Consider the following 20,348-nt stretch of genomic DNA (forward strand, 5'->3'; position numbering starts at 1 on the left):
TAACATCCTTGATCTGCCCGAGGCTTTGAATCTATTGCTCATTATAATTAAATAATTAATCCAGGAGAAATGTAATTAAAAAGGGCCTTGAACACTCAGTTATTTATTTTCTCTAGTGGGCCATCTATTGGGACTTTTGCTTTGGAAATCTTGGCAGCCTACACAATTCCACTTTTATAATACGTGATAAATATGTCCTAGAGTGTTCAAAGAAACTGATATGTAGTAGCAACGTTTATATTTATGTGCATGTGCAAAACTAAAAACTCTTTCAAAATGAATGAAAAAACAAGCAGGGGAGCTTTATATTTTATTTTTTTTATTTAACCTTTATTTAACCAGATAAAAAGCATTGAGATAAAATCTCATTTACAATGCTGACCTGGCCAAGAAGGCAGCAACGTTACCCATAACACATAACACAAACATATAAAATACAGAGAACATAACTAAGAAAACAAAAGACAAAAAAAGCGGTCACTACAGTGTGCACATTAGGACAGTAAGAAAGGCACTACTTATTACTGCAAGAGCAGCTGGTGGTAAGGACTTCTGACAACTTCAATTTAAAACAGGCTATAGAGACAAGTGCCGTCAGTTTGAGGCGTGATTGAAGGTCATTCCAAGACCAAGGACCATAATAAAAGAGACTCCTTTTCCCAGCCTCAGTCCGCACAGCAGGAACCTGGAACCGTATCCAGGCACTGGATCTGAGGTTGTAAGAGTCACAAACTGGAGCAAATCTGGCACATAAGTAGAGTGGAAGCTTACCTAAAATGGCTTTATACATTAATAAAAACCCATGCTGCATCCTACGCATAGTAAGTGAGGACCATCCAGTTAGGCTATACAGTTTGCAAATATATTATTTTGTAATAAAATGCCTTAGATAATCAGCAATGTACTGTAACTTGAACGTCATTGGTACCAAAACTCTCGTAAATCATGGTCACGTACATACAATTGCCTTATAGCAGGGCTTTGATAATGTGACATTAGTAGGCCACTGTGTTGTTGTTGCTGTAAATACAAATGTGAGACCTTAACATTAGACTATTCTACCTGCTTATTTACTAAACACCCAAATAATTACAGCTAAACTATAATCTAACAAGCATATAAACTGTGGATGGGAAATTTCTTTACAATGACTTCAAACATCAAAGGAAACTCCCGCACTGCCAACGGGTTTCTTCCAATGTCTGGGTGACAAGTGAGATGACCCAGATGAGAAAACATTTGCCACAGCTGCGTGGAGGATTTGCTGTTTATTATGGTGATCTGACAGGCTGGATGTGAATGAAACTTAAGAGGTTCTGGGCCATTCATACAGGCGAGACCTCTAATCGAATTGCTACCCATTAAACACACATCGACACACACAACCACCCCCACCCCGGGGCAAAGAGGCTTTGGTTGCCCCACTTGCAATTGCTGACCTGATTTTGCGTGCAACTTTGTGTTTTCGTTTTTGTGCCGAAGTGTGTTTATGAAGCAGATTAGGATGGTGGCATAGCCTGACTTCTGTAGCACTTATGAGTGTGTCTCTTTGATTGTAGACGCGTGTGTCTGCGCATGGGAATGTGGGGCAGCAGGGTATGTGGACGTTTTTTTTCTCCTGAACACGAGTCCCACATTTTCACACAACGCCCCTCCCCCACTAATTCAGAAGTTGAGTGGATTATTGCCCCAGTATCTGCCTTTGTGTCTTTGTGCCAGTTTGTCAAAGGAACTACTCAAAAGGGGGATTGATCTACTGTTGATCAACAAAACAGCCTGCATTTCTAAAAAATACATTTACTTTCTATCTGGGGCAACCGTCTGCAGACAGTTTTTGAGTCGCTGCTTTGCTCCCTCATGCAGATGGATCACTTTCTGTTAACCGCTCCAGCCATCTGGATTTCAGTAACTTTCCGATTCATAATTTTCCAGCACTAGCCAGATGGATGCAACACGCAGGTGCACCACCAACACATGTACACTTGTCGCATGGCTGATTGGAAACGGATGAATTTAACGAGTAGCAGGAAACGGCCCTGTGTTCTCCCTCCATTGGCTTATGCTGTACATCCTGCATTCACTATTCAAAGTGTGCTGGCTACCTTCCCAACACTGGTTTCCCCTTGTCCCCCAGGCGGTGTATATCCGTTTGCCCATTCTTCTGTTGGCCAGGCATCTCGGCGCCATATCCTCCAAAACCTGAAAAGAAAAAACAAAGTTATCATTATTCTATTAACTGTCTTAATATACCCATACCTTTTGGGAGATTCAATAATAATAAACACAATACTCTGGTTCCTGCTATGGATTTGTTCATACATGTTTGTTTCCTGCTTTGAATAGAGTCAAGAGTACCTTATGCATGGTTTAAAGTAGAGACATGTGATTTTCCATGTGTGATTGAAATTTGTGGCTGTGTACGGATTGCGTAAAGTCAGATTAATTTAGCCTTTATGTCTCTCACATGACCACGTGAAAGTATAAAGCCAGACTTACCGTGACAAAGCCTCAAGTCATCCTGTAAGCTGCTGGTTTAATCCCTAATGCTCCTCACAGTCAGACAGGCAACTAGTCCGGGACAGCAGGTGGTCAGAACTACCTTTAGTGTTGTTACTATTTATCAGGGCATATGGTCACGGCATATAGTGTGTGTGTGCGTCTGTTGTGTGTCTGACTGTGTTTGCTTTGTAGGATTTTCAACTACTGTACATTCTAAGTCAAATTATGCACACTGAAATCTAATCATCTATTTGTGTATTCTTTCCCCAGTTGTGTGTTTCCATGTCCCTCCATGCCTTTTTTGGCATCTAATGGAAGAAAAATCACACATCAGGTCCGCCATGGTATCCAGGCTGCCTAAGTTCGGTGGACGCTCCTCGACTGGTGCTGCCAGCCCCTTGTCCAATGGTTCTACACACCCGACCACCCCCACTCAGGATGGAAAGACCACTCCCTCAGGAACACGGCCGAATGGCGTAATCCGAGCCTCTTCATTTTCCTTCAAATGGAAGAGAGACGAGGGGACGAGCCCCACCAGCCCTGAGGATGGAGTTGAAGAAAAGGCTCAGACACTGCTCCCCCCTCTGGTAAAGGAGGTGAGAAATGGCTCTCCATCGACGCCCAAGATGCGGAGGTCAGGTGTTTTGACGGTGGCTGTCTCCAGTCCCAAGGCCATCCCCAAGCAATCTTTGAAGATGAGTCCCAAAATAGTGACCAAGCTAGACCAAAGCCCACTGAACGGAGGTCCTAAAATTGCAGCCCATAATGGCTTCAGCAGTCCAGTTCGAACGGGGTCAGAATCCCGACTTGTGCGGACGAGAGCAGGCTCCAGCTCTCCCAGAAGCAGCTCTCAAGACAGCCTGTCCCAGTCAAGTGACAGCCTGAAGACCTTGGCACTTGACAACATGGTGCGCTCAAACAGCTTCACTCACTTCAAGCAGATTCCCTCACCCACCAGCCAGCCTATGACGCGGTCCTTCTCCTTCAACCGGGCTGTAGAGCTAGCCAAGCCTCTGACAAACACTCAGCTCCGGCCTCCTCGCAGTAGTTTTCTCAAACCCCCTCAGCTGAGCAATGGAAGAGTGGGTTTAGGACTCGGAGGCCTGAATAGCGGCCTTGGAGGTTCAGGAGGTCTAGGTGGAGGACTTCAGTACAGTAGACCACCTTCAGCTGCCTCTTCTCTCCCCACTCTCTCAATCCCTCCAGCGCCCACTACTCCTAGTCCTCTGAGAAAGCCTCTGCTCCCCAGCTGTGTGCTCAACAAGTCATTGGGAAGCAGTGGTTTGTCTTTGGGCTACAGGCCGACTCGATCTGGGCAGACCAAGCAGCAAAAGCCACTTTTTCCATGTAGGGTCAAGGGGGATATCAGACCTTCAACTGCCCCTGAATTTGCAGGGCTATTAGGGATAGCAATAGACATTGAGCGGACTAGTGAGACTGCAAAAGCAGTCTCTCCCAGTGACAGTGATGGAAGCTCCGGAGGAGGAAAAGGAGGAAAAAGTGTGCTTAAGATCTCTGGCCAGACAGCAGGTGAGACTTTGGAGGACATGTCCTTATCCTCGGCCTCCTCTCTAGACAGAGGCGACACCAGTGAAGATTTTCTTGATGACTTTGACTGTCTGGGAGATGGGTTCAGTGATGGGGACCTGCCTGACAACAGAAGAACTGACAGCACTACTCAAACCCGCTTACACAGCTTTCTCAATGAGAGCCTTGACTGGGACACTATGGATCTGGCAGGTAAGATATTTTCGTAATTTCATTTAATGTTTGTTACATTTTTGTCCGTTTCTCAGACATGCGTTTATTTATCTTCTGCAGGACATAAAGAAGAGAGCCCTATGCAGGACTCTCAGGGACCGCTGGGCTTGTCTTCAGAGCCGGCTGACGTCCTTCAGGCTTCGTCTGTGGAGATGTCGCCCTCCAACAGCTCTGGTGGAACCTACATGTGGGATGAGGATGGTCTCGAGCCACTTGGGGGGCCGGGGACACATCCATGTGACAGCTATGATGATTCAGACCTCAACAGCATGGTGAGTCCCAGTTTCCAGCTTTGCCTTTTAATGTTGTTAATGTGTAACTTCACCCCAAGGTCTCAGCATTGCTTCACCCACTGAATAATTTAGAATTTTTTTTTAAGTCTGAGCCTTTGTGGGAGATAGGGAGGGGTTGAGCGGGGTGAGTGCATGGATGTGTGAAGCATGAGTTGCTCAGTGGGCGTTAAAATTAAACTATTTTTAGTTTACATTTCATGACACAAATTAGAATAAACCTGTCGACTCTGTCGGTATTATCCTGCAAGGTTCAGGGTGGAAAGATGGCCTGTTGAGTCATTTTCAATCTGTAAAATATATATTTCTAAAACATTTGTTCACAATATAGTCATATCATTTCCCAGCAGCTCAAAGCACCTTTAATATGTCAGTCCTAAAAAACGATTCTTATTAAAAACATTTGCCTTCAGTTTAATCCCTTCCCACTGTTGTCGGGGGTTTAAAAAATCATATCAAATTAACTTTTAATCAAGAACATTTGAGAATTAATCAAAAACTTCTCATATCTACTTAATATTATAACTCACTCAATATGAAATATGTCAGATTAACAACCTTCTCAGTAAGAAATATTTAGTTGATTGACTAATTGAAAGTCAATCAAATGACAGTTCCAGGTGTGACATTTTTGTTGTTGTATAATTTCATAATTATTCATATTTAAACTGATAAGGAAGTAAGCACTCCTGTTGAAGCAGCTGCCACGCATGCAATGTTCTCCACTCCTCTCTTAATGTGAAGTGGCACATCGCTCTGTGGCACATCTCAGACAGAAAGGGAAAGGGGAGGAGAACAGCCAAAAGCCTTTAGCGATAATGAGGTCAATAAGGCTAAAAACTTCAGCAGCACTTAAAGCTACTGCAGCTTTGCCTGATTGCTAGTTGGCGTAGTAGAATGTGCTAGTGTGAGTGAGAAGTGGGTTCATTTCCAAGAGTGAGAGGGTTGAAAGAAAGGTAAAGGGTATGACTTTAGTTTTTATGACATCTTGATAGCAGTACATGAGTACCAGCATCAGAAGGCAATCTCAAGTAATTCAAAAATATAGGCCTGCAGCAAACATTACATACAAACATAATTATGTACCTAATGTAAGCTTCAGGAGCACACTTTAGATTATCCTCAATCAGGGTGTGAGGAAGCTTATGTTTGCAGGCCCCTTAGTTTCATTTTGATCCTATTTAATATGAAATTATACTAATTTGTTTTACATTAAAACATACAAATATTCAGTATTATGAAATTTCAACTTTCATCTCTTTGGTCGGTGATTAAAAAAGTTACGATTTTTGTAAGAGTTAGTCTATCGAAGTGTTGGTTTACAATAATGCAGGTGTGTTTTCTGATGTCATTAAGTGTAATTTCCCTTTTTATAGGGGTTCGACTTTGTTCAGCTAATACACTTTTAGGCTACTACCAAGTACATATACTGTACCTGATTACAACTTCAGGAACCTTTAGCAGAACACACACACACACACACACACACACACACACACACACACACACACACTATACATTGTTTAGTCCATTAATCAGTTCCACTTTTTAAAGATTCCTCCTTCCTTTTATAATTAGGGATTAAACGAGCAGAACAAAGGCTGAAAAGGAAAGCAAAAGTGTCTCGAGGTTTCTGCCAGCTCTCACTGCATTTTTCCTGCCAAGGCTTCTCTCTCCCTTAGAGGAATGCTGACCCGGCCACCGACTGTGTGGTAATAGCATTGCTGGCCTTCTCTTTGGCTCTCTGTACTCCTGTACCCCGGCACCTGATCGCAGGAATGCGCAAAGAGCTTAAAATGAGCTGGACTAGAAATAATATTATACGCTTTATGTGTTTACTGTTATACCATGTGATGGAGACGAAAACTCTGAGCCACTGAACATTTAACTTGTTTATCTCACAATAGTGGTATTTGTAATGGTAATTTGGCAAAGTTATCAAAACAATAAGAAAAGGACAAGAGGTGTGTGTGTGTGTGTGTGTGTGTGTGTGTGTGTGTGTGTGTGTGTGTGTGTGTGTGTGTGTGTGTGTGTGTGTGTGTGTGTGTGTGTGTGTGTGTGTGTGTGTGTGTGTGTGTGTGTGTGTGTGTGTGTGTGTGTGTGTGTGTGTGTGTGCATTGGTGCTGTCATGTGGTAGACTTGTCATGTGACTTGAGAGTCCTTTATTTGTTTATAAGTATGTTCTTTTATCCAATCCTACGTTTAATCAAATATTGTGCTTCCCAAGTACAACGTAACTTGATAGCAGTGCTTACATCTTTTGATAATATTGTGAGAATAATCAGATATAGATTGGAGAATTTTAATCAGTGCTAGTCAAAGTATCTTCTTCTGAATGTACCACAAAACAGTTCAGAAGTACAAGATGATCTTTGCATGGCTTTGCAGGATTTACTACGGCAACATTATTATACTTATAATATAATATCCTGTATTTTGCAATTAAAATAACTGTGCAAAGAGTTTGGGATTTAAATATTTGAAGTCAAAATCCAATGCTGGGATATTCTGCAGAATGAAAAGGCCACAGGGCTGCTAGTTTGTATTTAACTAGATGATGTGTGTCCCCTGTGACTATAATCAGTAGCAGCCATCTTGCCGCTCTAGGCCAATGCAACAAAACCCAGCACTGCTACAAATCTGTAGATACATAAATGATTTCAGCTTTGGGGCTTGTGTGAAACCTTTCTAAAGAGGAACAATATGAATAAAGAAGAATAGGGTGAGATTCAGTGACTGATAGCTGATGTGTGAAGATCGGCTCTATGGGGAATCTGCCTTTGAGATATTTAACTGGGCTATTTGATTAGAGGAAATGAGCCCACTTACTGTAATTAGATGCACTGAGCTCTCTATTCCACCCTTTTCATCCTATTTTCTTCCCATCTGTCTCTCTCTCTCTCTTACTCCTTCTGCCATTGTTCACTGGAAATAGTAAATAGTTTCTTGGAAAACCACAAATATATGCCATGTTTACACGGAGACGAAACGGGTTGTATCCGCTACAGTTCTCTATCGTAAGGACGGTTCGCCCACACGAGGCCGTAACGGAACCGCGGAAACGGAGCCTTCAAAAGATAACGGCTCCCAAGGTGGGTAGATCTTCGGACGAAACGCTCTAGGGGGCCAAATTGCTCCGTGTGTACGTCCTATACCATCATTTCCTGATAACGATGACGCCATAGCCCCGCCTCTCCCCACCTCTGCTGCTCACCCCTGCGTCACCCGCGTCATTGCTGATGTGTTTCGCCAACAGCAACAATGGCGGGTCACAGGGTTGCTTTCGTGCTCCAGATGCTACTGACCATGCTACAGATGTTGGACATGGAGAACTACATGAACTACATGTTGCTAAATCCACCATGGAGAATAAACAGAAGGGCAACCAGGCAACCATGGCAACCATGCTCGGGAGGTCTTATTCGCTGCTTTTGGTGTATTTTGTGGCGGAAGTACAGCGCCACTTACAGACAGACACGTTTCTTGAGCCGATTCCGTGTGGACGGCAGACTTTTTTGATATCGACTAAGGTTCGTTTTCCGTTTCGTTTCCGTGTAAACGTGGCCATAATCTTGTCACAAAGCAGTGTCTGTGTCCAATTTTTTAATTTGTGATTCTTTCAGATTTATGCTGCATAATCCATGTGGTCTGTAAGGACAGTGACAGTCTGTTAGGAGTTGAATGAAAGGCCAGGAGTTTGCTGATAGCTTTTCTTTTAGTCTTGTGAATGCATAAGCCTGCTGCTCTGAATGAGATGCTAGGGTTATTCAAAATGAAAGGCATGTAATCATGGCTGTGAGAAAAAAAGTACAGTTGAATCCTCTTAAAGAAGAACGCAACTAGTGTTTATAGCATTTATGTAAGCAAAACTCTCGCTGTGTTTGTTCCTTGTTGGCATGAAAGATTGAATAAGATATTAAGCTCCTGGCAGGTTTAATGTTACACTGCAGTGGCGGGCACAGTCCACTTGGAGGCACTGTGTTTCCTTACGACAACACAGTGTGGCTGCTATAGTGTTCCTGGCTTGTGTGTCCCAGTATCTTTCCGGCTATAAATGGCTCCATCTGCATTCTTTTGCCTCTATGCAAAATCAAGGAGGGAGCTACCTGAGCTGATAATAACACTCCCATGATGCACCATGCAGCTCAGTACAGTACCAGCTTTACAAAATTGGCATTTTGAGATGGAGGGACCCTTCTCACAGCGCCTGTTAATGTTTCCCTGGCCTCAGCGCAATTCATCATGCAGCGCAACGGCATCTCTAGTCCAGGAAACTATTTATATTTAAATGGTAGAAGCATTTTGGAGTGTCTGAGAATACTTATTATGTTGTCAGTCATAAATGGAAAGGATCCTAGAAAAAAAGCTGTGAAAATATATAAATGTATTCGTGCAGCTTATGTGTTTTTTCTCTAAACTGTGTCAAAGGATGGAATTAGCAGTTTGGCTGTTAAAGGGTTTGTTGTTGGGGTGTTTTTGGATTGATTTATATTGTTAACTGCATACCTTTTATCCCCTCTCAGTATTTGCCAAATACTATGTTCAACTTGAATACAACATGAATAGAATCAACAGATCTACCAACTTTGGATTTAGTAAAGCTTATTGTTATGGTGTTTTAGAATGCCTCTTAATAACAGAAGTACATTACCTTTTTAACTACAGCCCCTTGTCCCTCCTCGCAGCATGAAACCTTGCTCGAAATGTGTTGCAGCTGCTGCCATTTTCTCTAGTTTAGCAGTTTGGTTTTCGTGTGAATGTTTTACCCATTTCCCTTTCTGTGTATTACCCAAAGTCCTGGTGGTACCGTAATCCTTCCAGCTTCCTCAAAGCTGCACAGTTACCGCTGCCTCTTATCCCTGATTTATTTATTTTGCCTCTAATTTTAGGCTTTTGTGGAGCAAGGTTGAGACAGGTCATTTCATTAGTGTTTAAATGAGTGAGGTGCTTAAGCCTTTTGTCTGCAGTCCTCAGCCATTTATGGAACAAGCTGCCAGTGAACCGGCTATGCTGCTGCATTAATGAGGCTTATAGCTCACCTGCTTTTGTTTTCTTTATTTTAATTTGACAGCAGCAGCCTGTGAAGGTAAACAATGGTTCTCTGTGTAACCCCTTTTGCTGCATTCAGTGCTTTCAATAGAGACCATCCCAAACTACTTCTGACAACAGCAGTGTGAGTCATTCCCAAATTACAGCCTACACTTCTATCATTATCCTCCATGACTCCCTTTAGTTTCCGACCACAGTCGTGACTATTATTTTACCAGCAATCATTATCATGCTGCTTATTATAACCACTTCTCTCAACACAGGCTCACATTTAGAAAATCGTATTGGCTGCTTATTTGGTCCCTATGAGAGATGAAGGCAATATATTAGCTGATTAGAAACATAAAAGCAAAACCATTTTCACCGACAAGTCTTGGTTGATTTAGTATAATCAGTTTATTGACTGTGTTTTACCTGCAGTTACATGATTAACAATGACATAGCCCCCACACTGTGTCAGTAACAGGTTACATTAATATTACCTCTAACTCATTTTCAAAGCGTAACCTCAATCTAAAGTTTCATTTAGGACTCGATACACTAAATCATGGAGATAAGGCCTTGAATCTGCTATTAAATTATTTAAAAGGAAGTTTCCAAAGAAAAGCAGGTTTAACAAATCTTGTTTGAGAGACAGATGCTGCAGTTATAACAAAAAAAAAGCATAATCAGTGGCGGACTATTTATAGCTAGGAAAGGTGACCCATTGAATTATTGGTTAATAATGCATAATACAGGTGCAACGTTATGTGTATAACATAGTAATTGTTTTTTGTTTCAGTTCAAATGTGCCGCATTCAAGACCACCAATATACATTATGTGACACTGTCCAAAACTCTGTAGGCTGCAATATCAATTACATTAGATAATCATTCATATAACAGAAACAGACTTTTCAAAATACTCAATTCTAGAGAGTAGAGTAATGTATTTCTCACTGTCAGCACCAACCTTATTAAACACTTGATTTGTTGAATCTCTCCCCACTCCATGTCCAATTCAACTTGCAGTATTCTCATTTACATTTCATGCGCCTTGTGATTTTTAAATTATGCCGATGAAATTCAGTATCTAGTCTCTCATGGATATTTGATTTTCTTCTTCTTGCAGTAGTTTAATTCAGCTCACTGGTAAGGCTTGGGTGAAACGTAATCTGCTTTTACTAACAGAATTGTAATCACATTTCTACAAAATATTCTTTTAGTTTTTGCACAAAAATGTAATATTTCTACAGAGCTTTGGATTTGTAATGGCTTTATTTGCAACTGTGGTGTTTACCTTATTAACAGACACAGTTACTCCCCACAGTATTTTCACTCTCTGTGTTGCATTTTGTATCTAACAAATGAGGAAAACTAAATAGAGAAACGATAAATTAAGCAAAACGATCGCAGTACCTCTCTCTCAATAGAAGGTCATTCAAATTAAGCAGGGCACTAATTGTGTACTATTAAAAGCAATAAACAACTCAATAAAACGACTTAGGTAAAAGGTGCAGTTATTGTTATCAGTCTAAGTAACAAAGCCTTTTCATAAAGCAGTGCAATGGTTAAACTGAAGCCTGAGGTGCCTGCTTGTTGGCAGAGGAGTGCAGAACGGCTCCTTTGTTGATGGTCTTTGTTTTATGTCTAAAGTACATACACTGTGACGCAGGAAGCATATTGTTGTCAATTTGTTAACAGTACGCATAACTTGAGCACAAAATGAAATGGCAAAAAGATTGAGCTGGGAAGGCATACTGCTGATTTGAGAGTTACATAACTGTATTTTGCTCTGTTCTGTAGCTCCATCGCTCATTAAATAATTTCACTCAGTGTTCCTGTTTCACTCTGCTTCAGTGTTTGCCTGCGCAAAGCATAACACAACATAAATGAACGGTAATAGAAAGGATATGGCGATTTGTAACAATCTTTTTCTAGGTGTAAAGGTAAACAATAGATAATACCTTAGTTGAACAGTCACGGGTCAGCACAGGTTCAGTTCAGGCTGAGAACAACTTCAACGCAAAGTTTATTTTATTTTGAGAAGACGGTAGTGCAACTGTCAAAAAGATACAAAATCCCCTACATACATTTTTAGTATCTATTTTTACAATTTTGCTATGATAGAGATTATACAGTAATGCTGGTTAGAGCCTTTATTGAAACTGGTCAGTATTTGTTTCAACACATTTAAGTCCATGCCAATTACAGTTTTTGTTGATAGTTATATATATAGTATATTTCCATATTTTCACCTTCCCATAAGGTAGCTATCCCTCTCTGTATTTAAAGACCTAGCTCTGGTAAATGGATTACAATGACATCTGGAAATGATTGAGGTAGAGGACATCTCCTCCATTAAAACCACAAGCGAGTCCCAAGATATAGAGAATAAGAAATGATATTCTTAAGTACTGGTGTTAATGTCACACAAGAGACATGCACAGAGAGCATCAGCTGAGCACACACACCCCATACTCTATACATTTCTATGTAAAGACACAGCATAGGCTATCACATAATATTTCAGTATATCTGAGAACATTATTTTGGAAAGCGTTTGACCTTGATACAAAAATAATGATCCTGAAAATGTATTGTTTTTTAGCCCTAGTAGCTCAACTGAGATGTCATTACCAAATAGACAGATACTGGGTTGAAAAGAGGAGCTTACATTGTGTGGGACAAAGATAAGAAAAAGACAGGGCCGCCTAAGAAAAACAAGTAAAGTCTCCCTCGCACTTATTGATTTGACTCTGTAACCCATGCCTGAAGTTTGTGGACTCTTAAAAAGTAGTTAAAACTGAAATTCACCTGCCAACTTTGCCTTTTTGGATGATAAATGTGCCGTGGCTAATTTACAGTCAGCCCACAAAAATGCAAATGATAATCAGAAAGCCAAAAAGAAAGCATTAGAATTAAGGTTTCTGTAATGAGCCTTTTATTTCGCTTTGCAAGTCTGTTGTGAAGGCATCTGGGTCACTCGTGGGCAAACTGTCAAACAGAGAAGTTCAGCTTTAAAACTTTCCCAGTGATCTTAAAGGTTTTAATCAGTGTTTGATGAAGCAGTGTTTGTTGTAAGATTCATCTGGTGCTGACGGTGGGAGCAGAGAGTGTGCCATAAAACTGAGCACACTGGAAGACCTTGACTCGGCTGTTGCCATTTCGAAGGCTTCTCTTGCTGCAGGCTTTCGATTGATTGAGCATGTCTGTGTGTCAGAGATGGATCGAAAATGTGTATGTCATAATGTCAAATTCATGTACTCCTACAAGTCCTTCCCTGAGTGAGAACAGGCACAGCGGCATCATTTTAATTGGCTCAAAACTGCTGTTTGGTGCATTTTAATAACCGTTCCTAACAGATATTGACCTCGCTGTTGAATCACAGAGCTCACAACACATGCGTTTATTGGGTTTCAATATTAAACAAAGTTGTTACACTCTGCATAATATAATTATTTCTTAACAATATATATTTAGTTACTTAACTTATATAATAAAACAGGAGAAGAACAGGGTCATGAAAATATCACACAGCAATGTAGCCTGGAGTCACTTTATCAAAGTCAAACATCTTCTAACATTGGATTCCTTTTTGATTCCTTTTCAAACAAATGTTAAAATGAACAAATACTTTAAACCAGGCAGTATAAACCCTGCAACAGTACTGAACACTGATCACTGTCAAACAGAGCAACAGAATTAATATTATCTTCTAAAGATTACTTAATAATATGATCAAATGTAACCCTTTTGTAACAACATTTTGATTAGTAACTGCAATTGAATGATACAATTTTTTTTCTCAGTTACTATAACTGGTTACAATTACATTTGTACAAAAAATGTTTTCTGTTATATAATCATAATAATTACACATTGTTGTCAATCCCTCTTTCCTGGTACATCTGGGCCTGTCCTCGAGCAAGGCATTCATCCACAATTTACTCCTGATGTGTGCAATATGTGAGAAGAATGAGAAATACAATTTAAAATCTTTAATGTTCCCTCAATAGAGACATCAAGGAAATTCTGAGTGAGTCATACATAAGTCCCAAGCTATCATTTATGATCCATCTGTGTCTGTAACTGAAGAAAAATCAACTCTTTATTTTACTGTGATAAAACTATGGCAGATGCTATTTACACCTGGGTGTCCGTAGCTAACAATGCTATTTACAAACCGGGTGTCTGTAGCTAACAATGCTTCTTACACCCGGGTGTCCGTAGCCAACAATGCTATTTACACCCGGGTGTCCGTTGCCAACAATGCTATTTACACCCGGGTGTCCGTTGCCAACAATGCTATTTACACCCGGGCTACACTTAAGATACTGTTTTGGATGTATAGGTATTTATGGAAATGTTTCTTTGATAATTCCATTCCCTTGTGAATCATAAGGCATGTGTAAAACTTGTATAGTTTGTTTGTGTTATTGCAGGAAAGTAGCTCCATAGAAGCAAGCCTTGAGTGAAAACATGAGAAATAGCTGTGGAGAAATGGGTCACACTCTTATTTGGTGAGGAATTCTTCTATGTTTATTGACCCTGGTAGTTGCATTAACTTTGGCTGATAACTGATTGAAATTACAGAAGGGACAGAAATAGAACCCTAAATAGTTAGTTACAAGTTGTACCCATGGATCTCGACCTCTTATTTTCTCTTTCATCTGGGTTCTCTGTTCTCTCTCCAAGCTTTGGTGCATTTGTTTCTGTTTTCTCCTTTGTTCTCCTCTAGTCCCCTAACATCTCCTCTCCCCCTGGGCCTCAGCAGGAGGTCTTGTCAACTCAGAAGCTGTGTGTGTTTGTCCTCTTCCAATCTCTCCTTTTTTGTCCCCACTTTTTCTATTTCCATCTCCCCTCCCCTGCTCGCCCCTCTTTCCCTAAGGAGGTCAAGTTGTTCTGTGAAGTTGTGCCTGTGTTTGTCGCCCTATACGCCACCCCCTCTCCCACTGCGCTCTCCCTTCCATACCTAAACGGGAGGTCTTCTCAGATACATACATAACTGTTGGCCTATCCTCTCTACTCCAATATAACACAATGTGTTTGTCTTCAAGGGATGTGTTGAACCCCTGCTATCAGCCTTTGATAACATTTGTTTTTTTTACAAGTTATAGAGAAACTGGTGTAATTCTTGTGTTGAAATAGGATGTGCAATATTTGTTTTTCGTAGAAGAGATAAAAGTCACACATTTGGTATTGTTACATGTTCTTGTATGAAAATGTTACAAAGTAAAATTGTACAATTAAAAGTACTTTTGCCACCACTTTTGATACAAAAATGTTGTACTTCTAGACTTGATTCACCTTCAATTTTACTTTAACTAAACATTTTAAACCCAATAAATAAAACTGATGCTTTAAACTTTACACCCAAGGTTTTCTCTTTTTTTTGTCGACAGTAATGGGCAGAGGCCTATCGGGGTGGTCTGAGCACGATTACCTATCACCAGCTTGCCCCTAGCTTCAAGTGATTGATTCCAAAATGTTCCCATAACAGACTTTACGTGAAGTCTGTTTTAAAATCAGAAACTACGACCAGGGATAAACTGCTTAGATGTGAATCTGTCAAGTGAGGTTTCAGGGAAGGAGAGCATTTTGTCTCATTCTGACCACATTAAAAATGAAAATCCTATTTTTAACCTGGCTCTTTACTAGCCCAGTGTCTTGGGCTTTTCTTTTGTATGCATCCGGCAGACTGGGGGCATAGACGGAGGCAAGGCACCGTCCATTACTACTGAGTGCTTTGTGTGTCAGACTGGGATAATTCACTGTAAGAAAAAGGGTTTGTAGGCATGACCAAAATAATATTTAGTAAAGAAGTGCTTATCTAATCGGCACTCATGACACATATCCAAATATTAATTCTGTATATAACTTTTGGAGTCACTAAGATGCGTTGCTGCTTCTGCATAAATCCATATTTTATCCTTTGAATGCTTTCTTAAACAGCTCTGATCATACTTGTATAGGAAGGAAAAAGCATGATGGAAGGAGAAGAAATGCAGGACAGAAAGGAAAGCATTTTTTAATCAGAAGGATGACTGGGTGATCTTCTGCTCCCTCAGCACAATTACTCATCTACTGCATCTCTCCATCCGTATCCATCGGTTTTACCTTATTAAAAGTCTCCACTGTTTAGGCTTTGCAAAAGCCCTCATTAGCTTTTTATGTCAATGCACTCCACTGGTGATGAATAGCTGCTACATCATTGGGTCAATGCTGCAAAATGAAAGCCTCAGTGCTTAATGAAGTCCTACACAAAACAGTTGACCTCTGGGATACTCATCAGAGATAACAAGCCTTGGATCTTTTGTCCCCCTTATGCTGCGTTCCAGATAACTTTTTCCTCCTCGAAAAAAGGCAATGGAATGCCACTCAAAGTCAGGGTGGAGAGCACCTGTAAACTTGGTGCAAATTAATCTATCCCGACCTCATGAAGAAGTAGTTGTCTGACATCAAACAACAATAGAAGAACAACTATATGGTAGATACGTTTGCTGCATTTAAATTGATCTCAAGTTGTTGTTATAATGTGGTTACTCTATAAGTTTGCTTCTACCACAATGCAGTTAAGGTTGAAGACTCATGCCATATTCAGTAGTATCCTACGGTGATAAGCAAATCCTAACTGGGTCTGCAGCATTCACGGCTAATCACTGTTTTGTTGTTGGCTTGTTTTATCAAATTATCACCATGTGTCGATCAGTGGCCTATATAGATTAGACTGGTCAATACACTCGTGTTGAGGATGTCAATAAGCAGCCCAATAACATTCATTTGGGAGAATAGGATGTCAGTTATGCAGTTTGTGGTTCTCTCACTCAATGGTTTTATCACTTCTTTTACAATGTTGAATGGTCCTTGTTGAGCTTTATTCAAACAGTGATGGTACAATCATAGCTTAACAAATCTATACATGGCTAGTTTTCTTAACATGCCAAAGCGGCCTGTAAATGACGTAACAAAGTTAACTTAATTAAAAAAGAATTACACAATTAATGTCATAGTTCAATTAGATAGATAAATACTTTATTTACTGTTATTTTATAATCGTTAAATATGGCATGATTTAATACAGTTTTTTTTACATGTTAAACCGATATGTGTTTCTTGTGCCTAGGAACTAATGTTTGTTCATGTGCTGGTACTGCGTGTTTTGATGTTACACTGTACAACTCAACGTGGGTTGATGTCTTTGTTTGAAGCTCTGCTGAAGTCTGTGACAAAGTTGAATGTGACAAGTTGAATGTGAGAAAGTTATACAGAAAAGGAACTAGATTAATCTCCTTTCACGACAAGCGGCCAACGAGGTATTTGTGTTTTATGTTTTCATTTTCTTATTTTCATTCATATGTGTAGCACAATATGCCAGGCTATGTATACGTGTCATTCGGTGTTGTAGTTCTCACGGCGTAACGGAAGAGGGGAGGCTACAGGATGAAAACTCCAAGAAATAAACGCCCGTTTTAAAGAACTGACCTGTGTCTGTGTCGTGAAAAGAGCTACACGGCCTGTGTTGGCCACTGGCAAAATAAAGCTATAGAAGCTATCTAAAATAATCTCAGCCACAGAAGGTTCTTCACAAGGCTGTGCTGTTATGGCAACAAAACTACTTGGTTAGCTTAACAAATATCTTTGTCTTAAACATTTTATTCTTTGTGGGTCTACCAAAGGATAATCTACAAGTGTAAACATGTTAAACAAAACAACAAGATTTCCAATATACTGTATCTGATTTAACTGATGAACGCGAAGTGAAATACATGATTTTAATAGTAAAAGTCAAAAAATAAAGAAAATGGGTGGTTCAAACAAAACACATTGGAACAAACACAAGTCTTTAAGTCATGCTTCACAAATACAGAGCTACTTATTGTCATTAATAGATAATGCTCGAGAGTGACATACATATTGTGAAAACTTTCCCAAAGCTTCAAAAAAAGTTTTTCGTTTTTCAACCTTGCAAAAATGTCTGGTCCCTGTGTTGTCTGGTCCCTGAGTTAATACCCCACATTTGTCTCCAGATGATGGTATGATGAAAGCTTAGATGTGAAAAGGGTCACATATCCAGATTCTGTTCAGTGAGGAAGATGCCAGGCTGCATAGTGAAAACAGGCTTTGTCCCATGAAGCATGTCAACCTAGACCTGAATCCCTGGCTCCCGCTCTATCACACACACCCACACAGTGACACAAGATCCTGAAGAAGCTGTCAGCTTAGTGATGACAGTGCTATCTTTTTGTTATTCTCGGTGTCTGGTTCCGCAGAGGACAACTAGGGTTATACCCGTCAGTTGTTTTTTATTTATTTAACGTGCCTTCATTATTTGTCGTAATTGTCATTCTTTTTTACCTGTATGTTTGTCTTTGGAAAATACGCTTCCTTCTCTGCCTCTTGTATTTTAATATGAACATGTACAAATTTCCCTATAAACTGTAGGCACCAAGACATTTTTTCAAGACAAGGCCTCACAGTATACGTTATAATAAACAATTGTCTTTGATTTTTTTCGCTTGGGTTTCCTTCCCATCGATTTGAACTACTTTGTTTGCTAATTAGCAAATGGAAAACGGCTGACATGTGAAACTGAAATAGGAAACAGTATATGCTTAACAGTTAGCAGTGTCATTGTGTCAAACTATGATATCAAGACCCCTTGATGTATATCTGCCCCCTAGGTTATATACCGCCACTGCAAGTTGAGTATATAATACCCAAGTTATCCCCTGTTTGAGGGTACTATGTTTAAGCTAGCGTTTTCTTTGTCTGCCTAAACACTGCAAATTGGTGATCTGTGCAGCTCTGAACCAAACTCTAAATGAAACACCTTATGTGCCTCAATATGCAAAGCTTTTCTGTCTGTCAGCATATTTATGTTTTCTCCCTGCCTGCCTATTTACCTGGCAGGCTGTCCATCTATCATTCATCATAAGTGTTTATGCTTTGCGCCGCAGTTTGACTCCTCTCCATGGAGGGAGTTAATGACATGCGTAAGTAACACAGAGTTGATGTGGTTGTAGGCCAGCCATCCATCATAAACCCATTACATATTCAAGGCTTCAGCTTGATCTGCAAAGTCTCTCCTGTCGGTGTCTCTTCTCCCTTTTTGTCTGCTGTCTGTCCTTTCCTCCTGTCTCTCTCTCTCTTCTTTTCTCCTTCTATTCCACTCTTGCACCATCCCTCTATCATCTTAAACCTCCCCCTTCTCTCGGTGTGGACATTTTTTGCACCCTGCTCTCTCGTGTATGCACTTCTCCTTATTCCAGTCTCTCACTCTCTTACTTCTAAGCGGCTTACAACCAGAAGGAAAATAATATTCTTTATACTATAAATCCAGACACAGGACAAGGTCTTTTGGAAATAAAGGTGTTATGTCGTTAAAAACTAAGTGGTCCAATTAAAAATGATTTGACTCAGACAAATAAAAGAAATGAAAACAACACTGCACCTTGCCACTGCTGCTATTCATATATATGTGACCTATATATAAAAATCTGTCTTATCAACGCCGAAACACATTTGGAGTTGTAAACACTGTTGGAAATAGGACATTCTTAGCTTTTCAAATATTGGTTTTGTTCTCCAAATATTCAGCAAAAATATTTCACATAATATAATGACTATTACCAAGACACGATTTGGAGAAAAAGTCTTCAAATTTGCCGGCATTATTTTAGCTATAGTTATTTTAAAATACTTAATATGTTCAGGGCATAGTACCCCTTGCTTGTTGCTCCGTTCACCACTAGTGATCGTACCTTTACGAGCTATATTTATTTATTTATCATCTGAAGATAATATTTGAATAATCCGAAAAGCCAATACTTTATTTCCATCCGAGATCAGATGAAGACCCTCTGTCTCTTACCCTGATGTGTTAACAACTCATTATTTCAGGGAGACGTAGAGAGAGAGGGGAAGAAGAGGTGATCAGAGTGAGACGTTGATCGATGAAATTGACTCCATGTCTTTACAACCTTAACAAATGTATTTCATGTCCGAATATGCCAATAAAAGCTTGATATACTGAAAGCCATGAATCCACGTTGCGGCATGCGACGGATTTCTATAGATACATCAGGTCTCACTCATATGATTTCACCTCATCTCATCCACCTGTGGAATCAACGTTTCTCAATGGCAGTTAATGTTTTAACTCCTTACAGCCGGTGGTGCTGACCTTGGAGTTTCCTTGTGGGGAATTTACAAGGCAAGAGTCTTAATCATACCCTGTAGCCTATGCCACTCCTGCTGTTGCTGCTTCAAGACAATGGTTGATAATTGTTTCGAGCGATACAATATACCCAAAAATAATTGCTTCACAATCAGGATTTGATCAATTCAGCGTATATTATTTGGAATTTAGAGAAGAGCCACACCAATGATTTATTTTAGTCTATTTAAGTTAGCACAGGGCTAACTACGAGTAAGCCTGATGCCAGGGGAAGTCTCTGGTCCGAATACTGAAAAGCAGAAACATCTAGCAGAAAAACACACGGTTTTGTAATTGCTTTCAAAAGTAATCCAACCTCCACAAGGGGCCATCTACTGGCACCTAAACCCAGGATAAATCTTCTGAAATCTTCTGTGTCTTATAGAGCTATAAAGGAATGGAACTCATTGCCAAACTACCTTGCTGAAATAGAGTCCAGAGCCTCTTTCAAGAAGAGATTGAAGGGCCATCTACTAATGACCATGTACCCTTGTGAGCTGTGAACCCTAATTTAATTTGATCTCATGCTTTGTACTGGTGGGTGTCTCGTG

The 20,348-nt window shown here is 40.2% G+C and overlaps 1 protein-coding gene across 1 annotated transcript; it reads left to right on the forward strand.

Annotated features, from left to right (window-relative positions):
* Nucleotides 1-2,773: 2,773 nt before the first annotated feature.
* LOC104962992 (serine-rich coiled-coil domain-containing protein 2-like) lies at nt 2,774-6,182 on the forward strand. Its single transcript, XM_010791537.1, has 3 exons — nt 2,774-4,239; nt 4,321-4,532; nt 6,129-6,182. Exons 1-3 carry the CDS (start codon nt 2,811-2,813, stop codon nt 6,153-6,155), a joined length of 1,668 nt encoding a protein of 555 aa, XP_010789839.1. The 5' UTR covers nt 2,774-2,810; the 3' UTR covers nt 6,156-6,182.
* Nucleotides 6,183-20,348: the final 14,166 nt, after the last annotated feature.

Source organism: Notothenia coriiceps, unplaced genomic scaffold (genome assembly GCF_000735185.1).
Source record: "Notothenia coriiceps isolate Sejong01 unplaced genomic scaffold, NC01 NC01_scaffold00035484, whole genome shotgun sequence".
NCBI lineage: Eukaryota > Metazoa > Chordata > Actinopteri > Perciformes > Nototheniidae > Notothenia > Notothenia coriiceps.

Excerpts from the sequence above, each read along its gene's own strand:
- LOC104962992 (XM_010791537.1), top strand. The coding sequence starts at position 2,811 with ATGGAAGAAAAATCACACATCAGGTCCGCCATGGTATCCAGGCTGCCT. Across the intron at positions 4,240-4,320 it reads GGACACTATGGATCTGGCAG|GACATAAAGAAGAGAGCCCT; the intron begins GTAAGATATTTT and ends TATCTTCTGCAG. Across the intron at positions 4,533-6,128 it reads ATTCAGACCTCAACAGCATG|GGATTAAACGAGCAGAACAA; the intron begins GTGAGTCCCAGT and ends TTTTATAATTAG.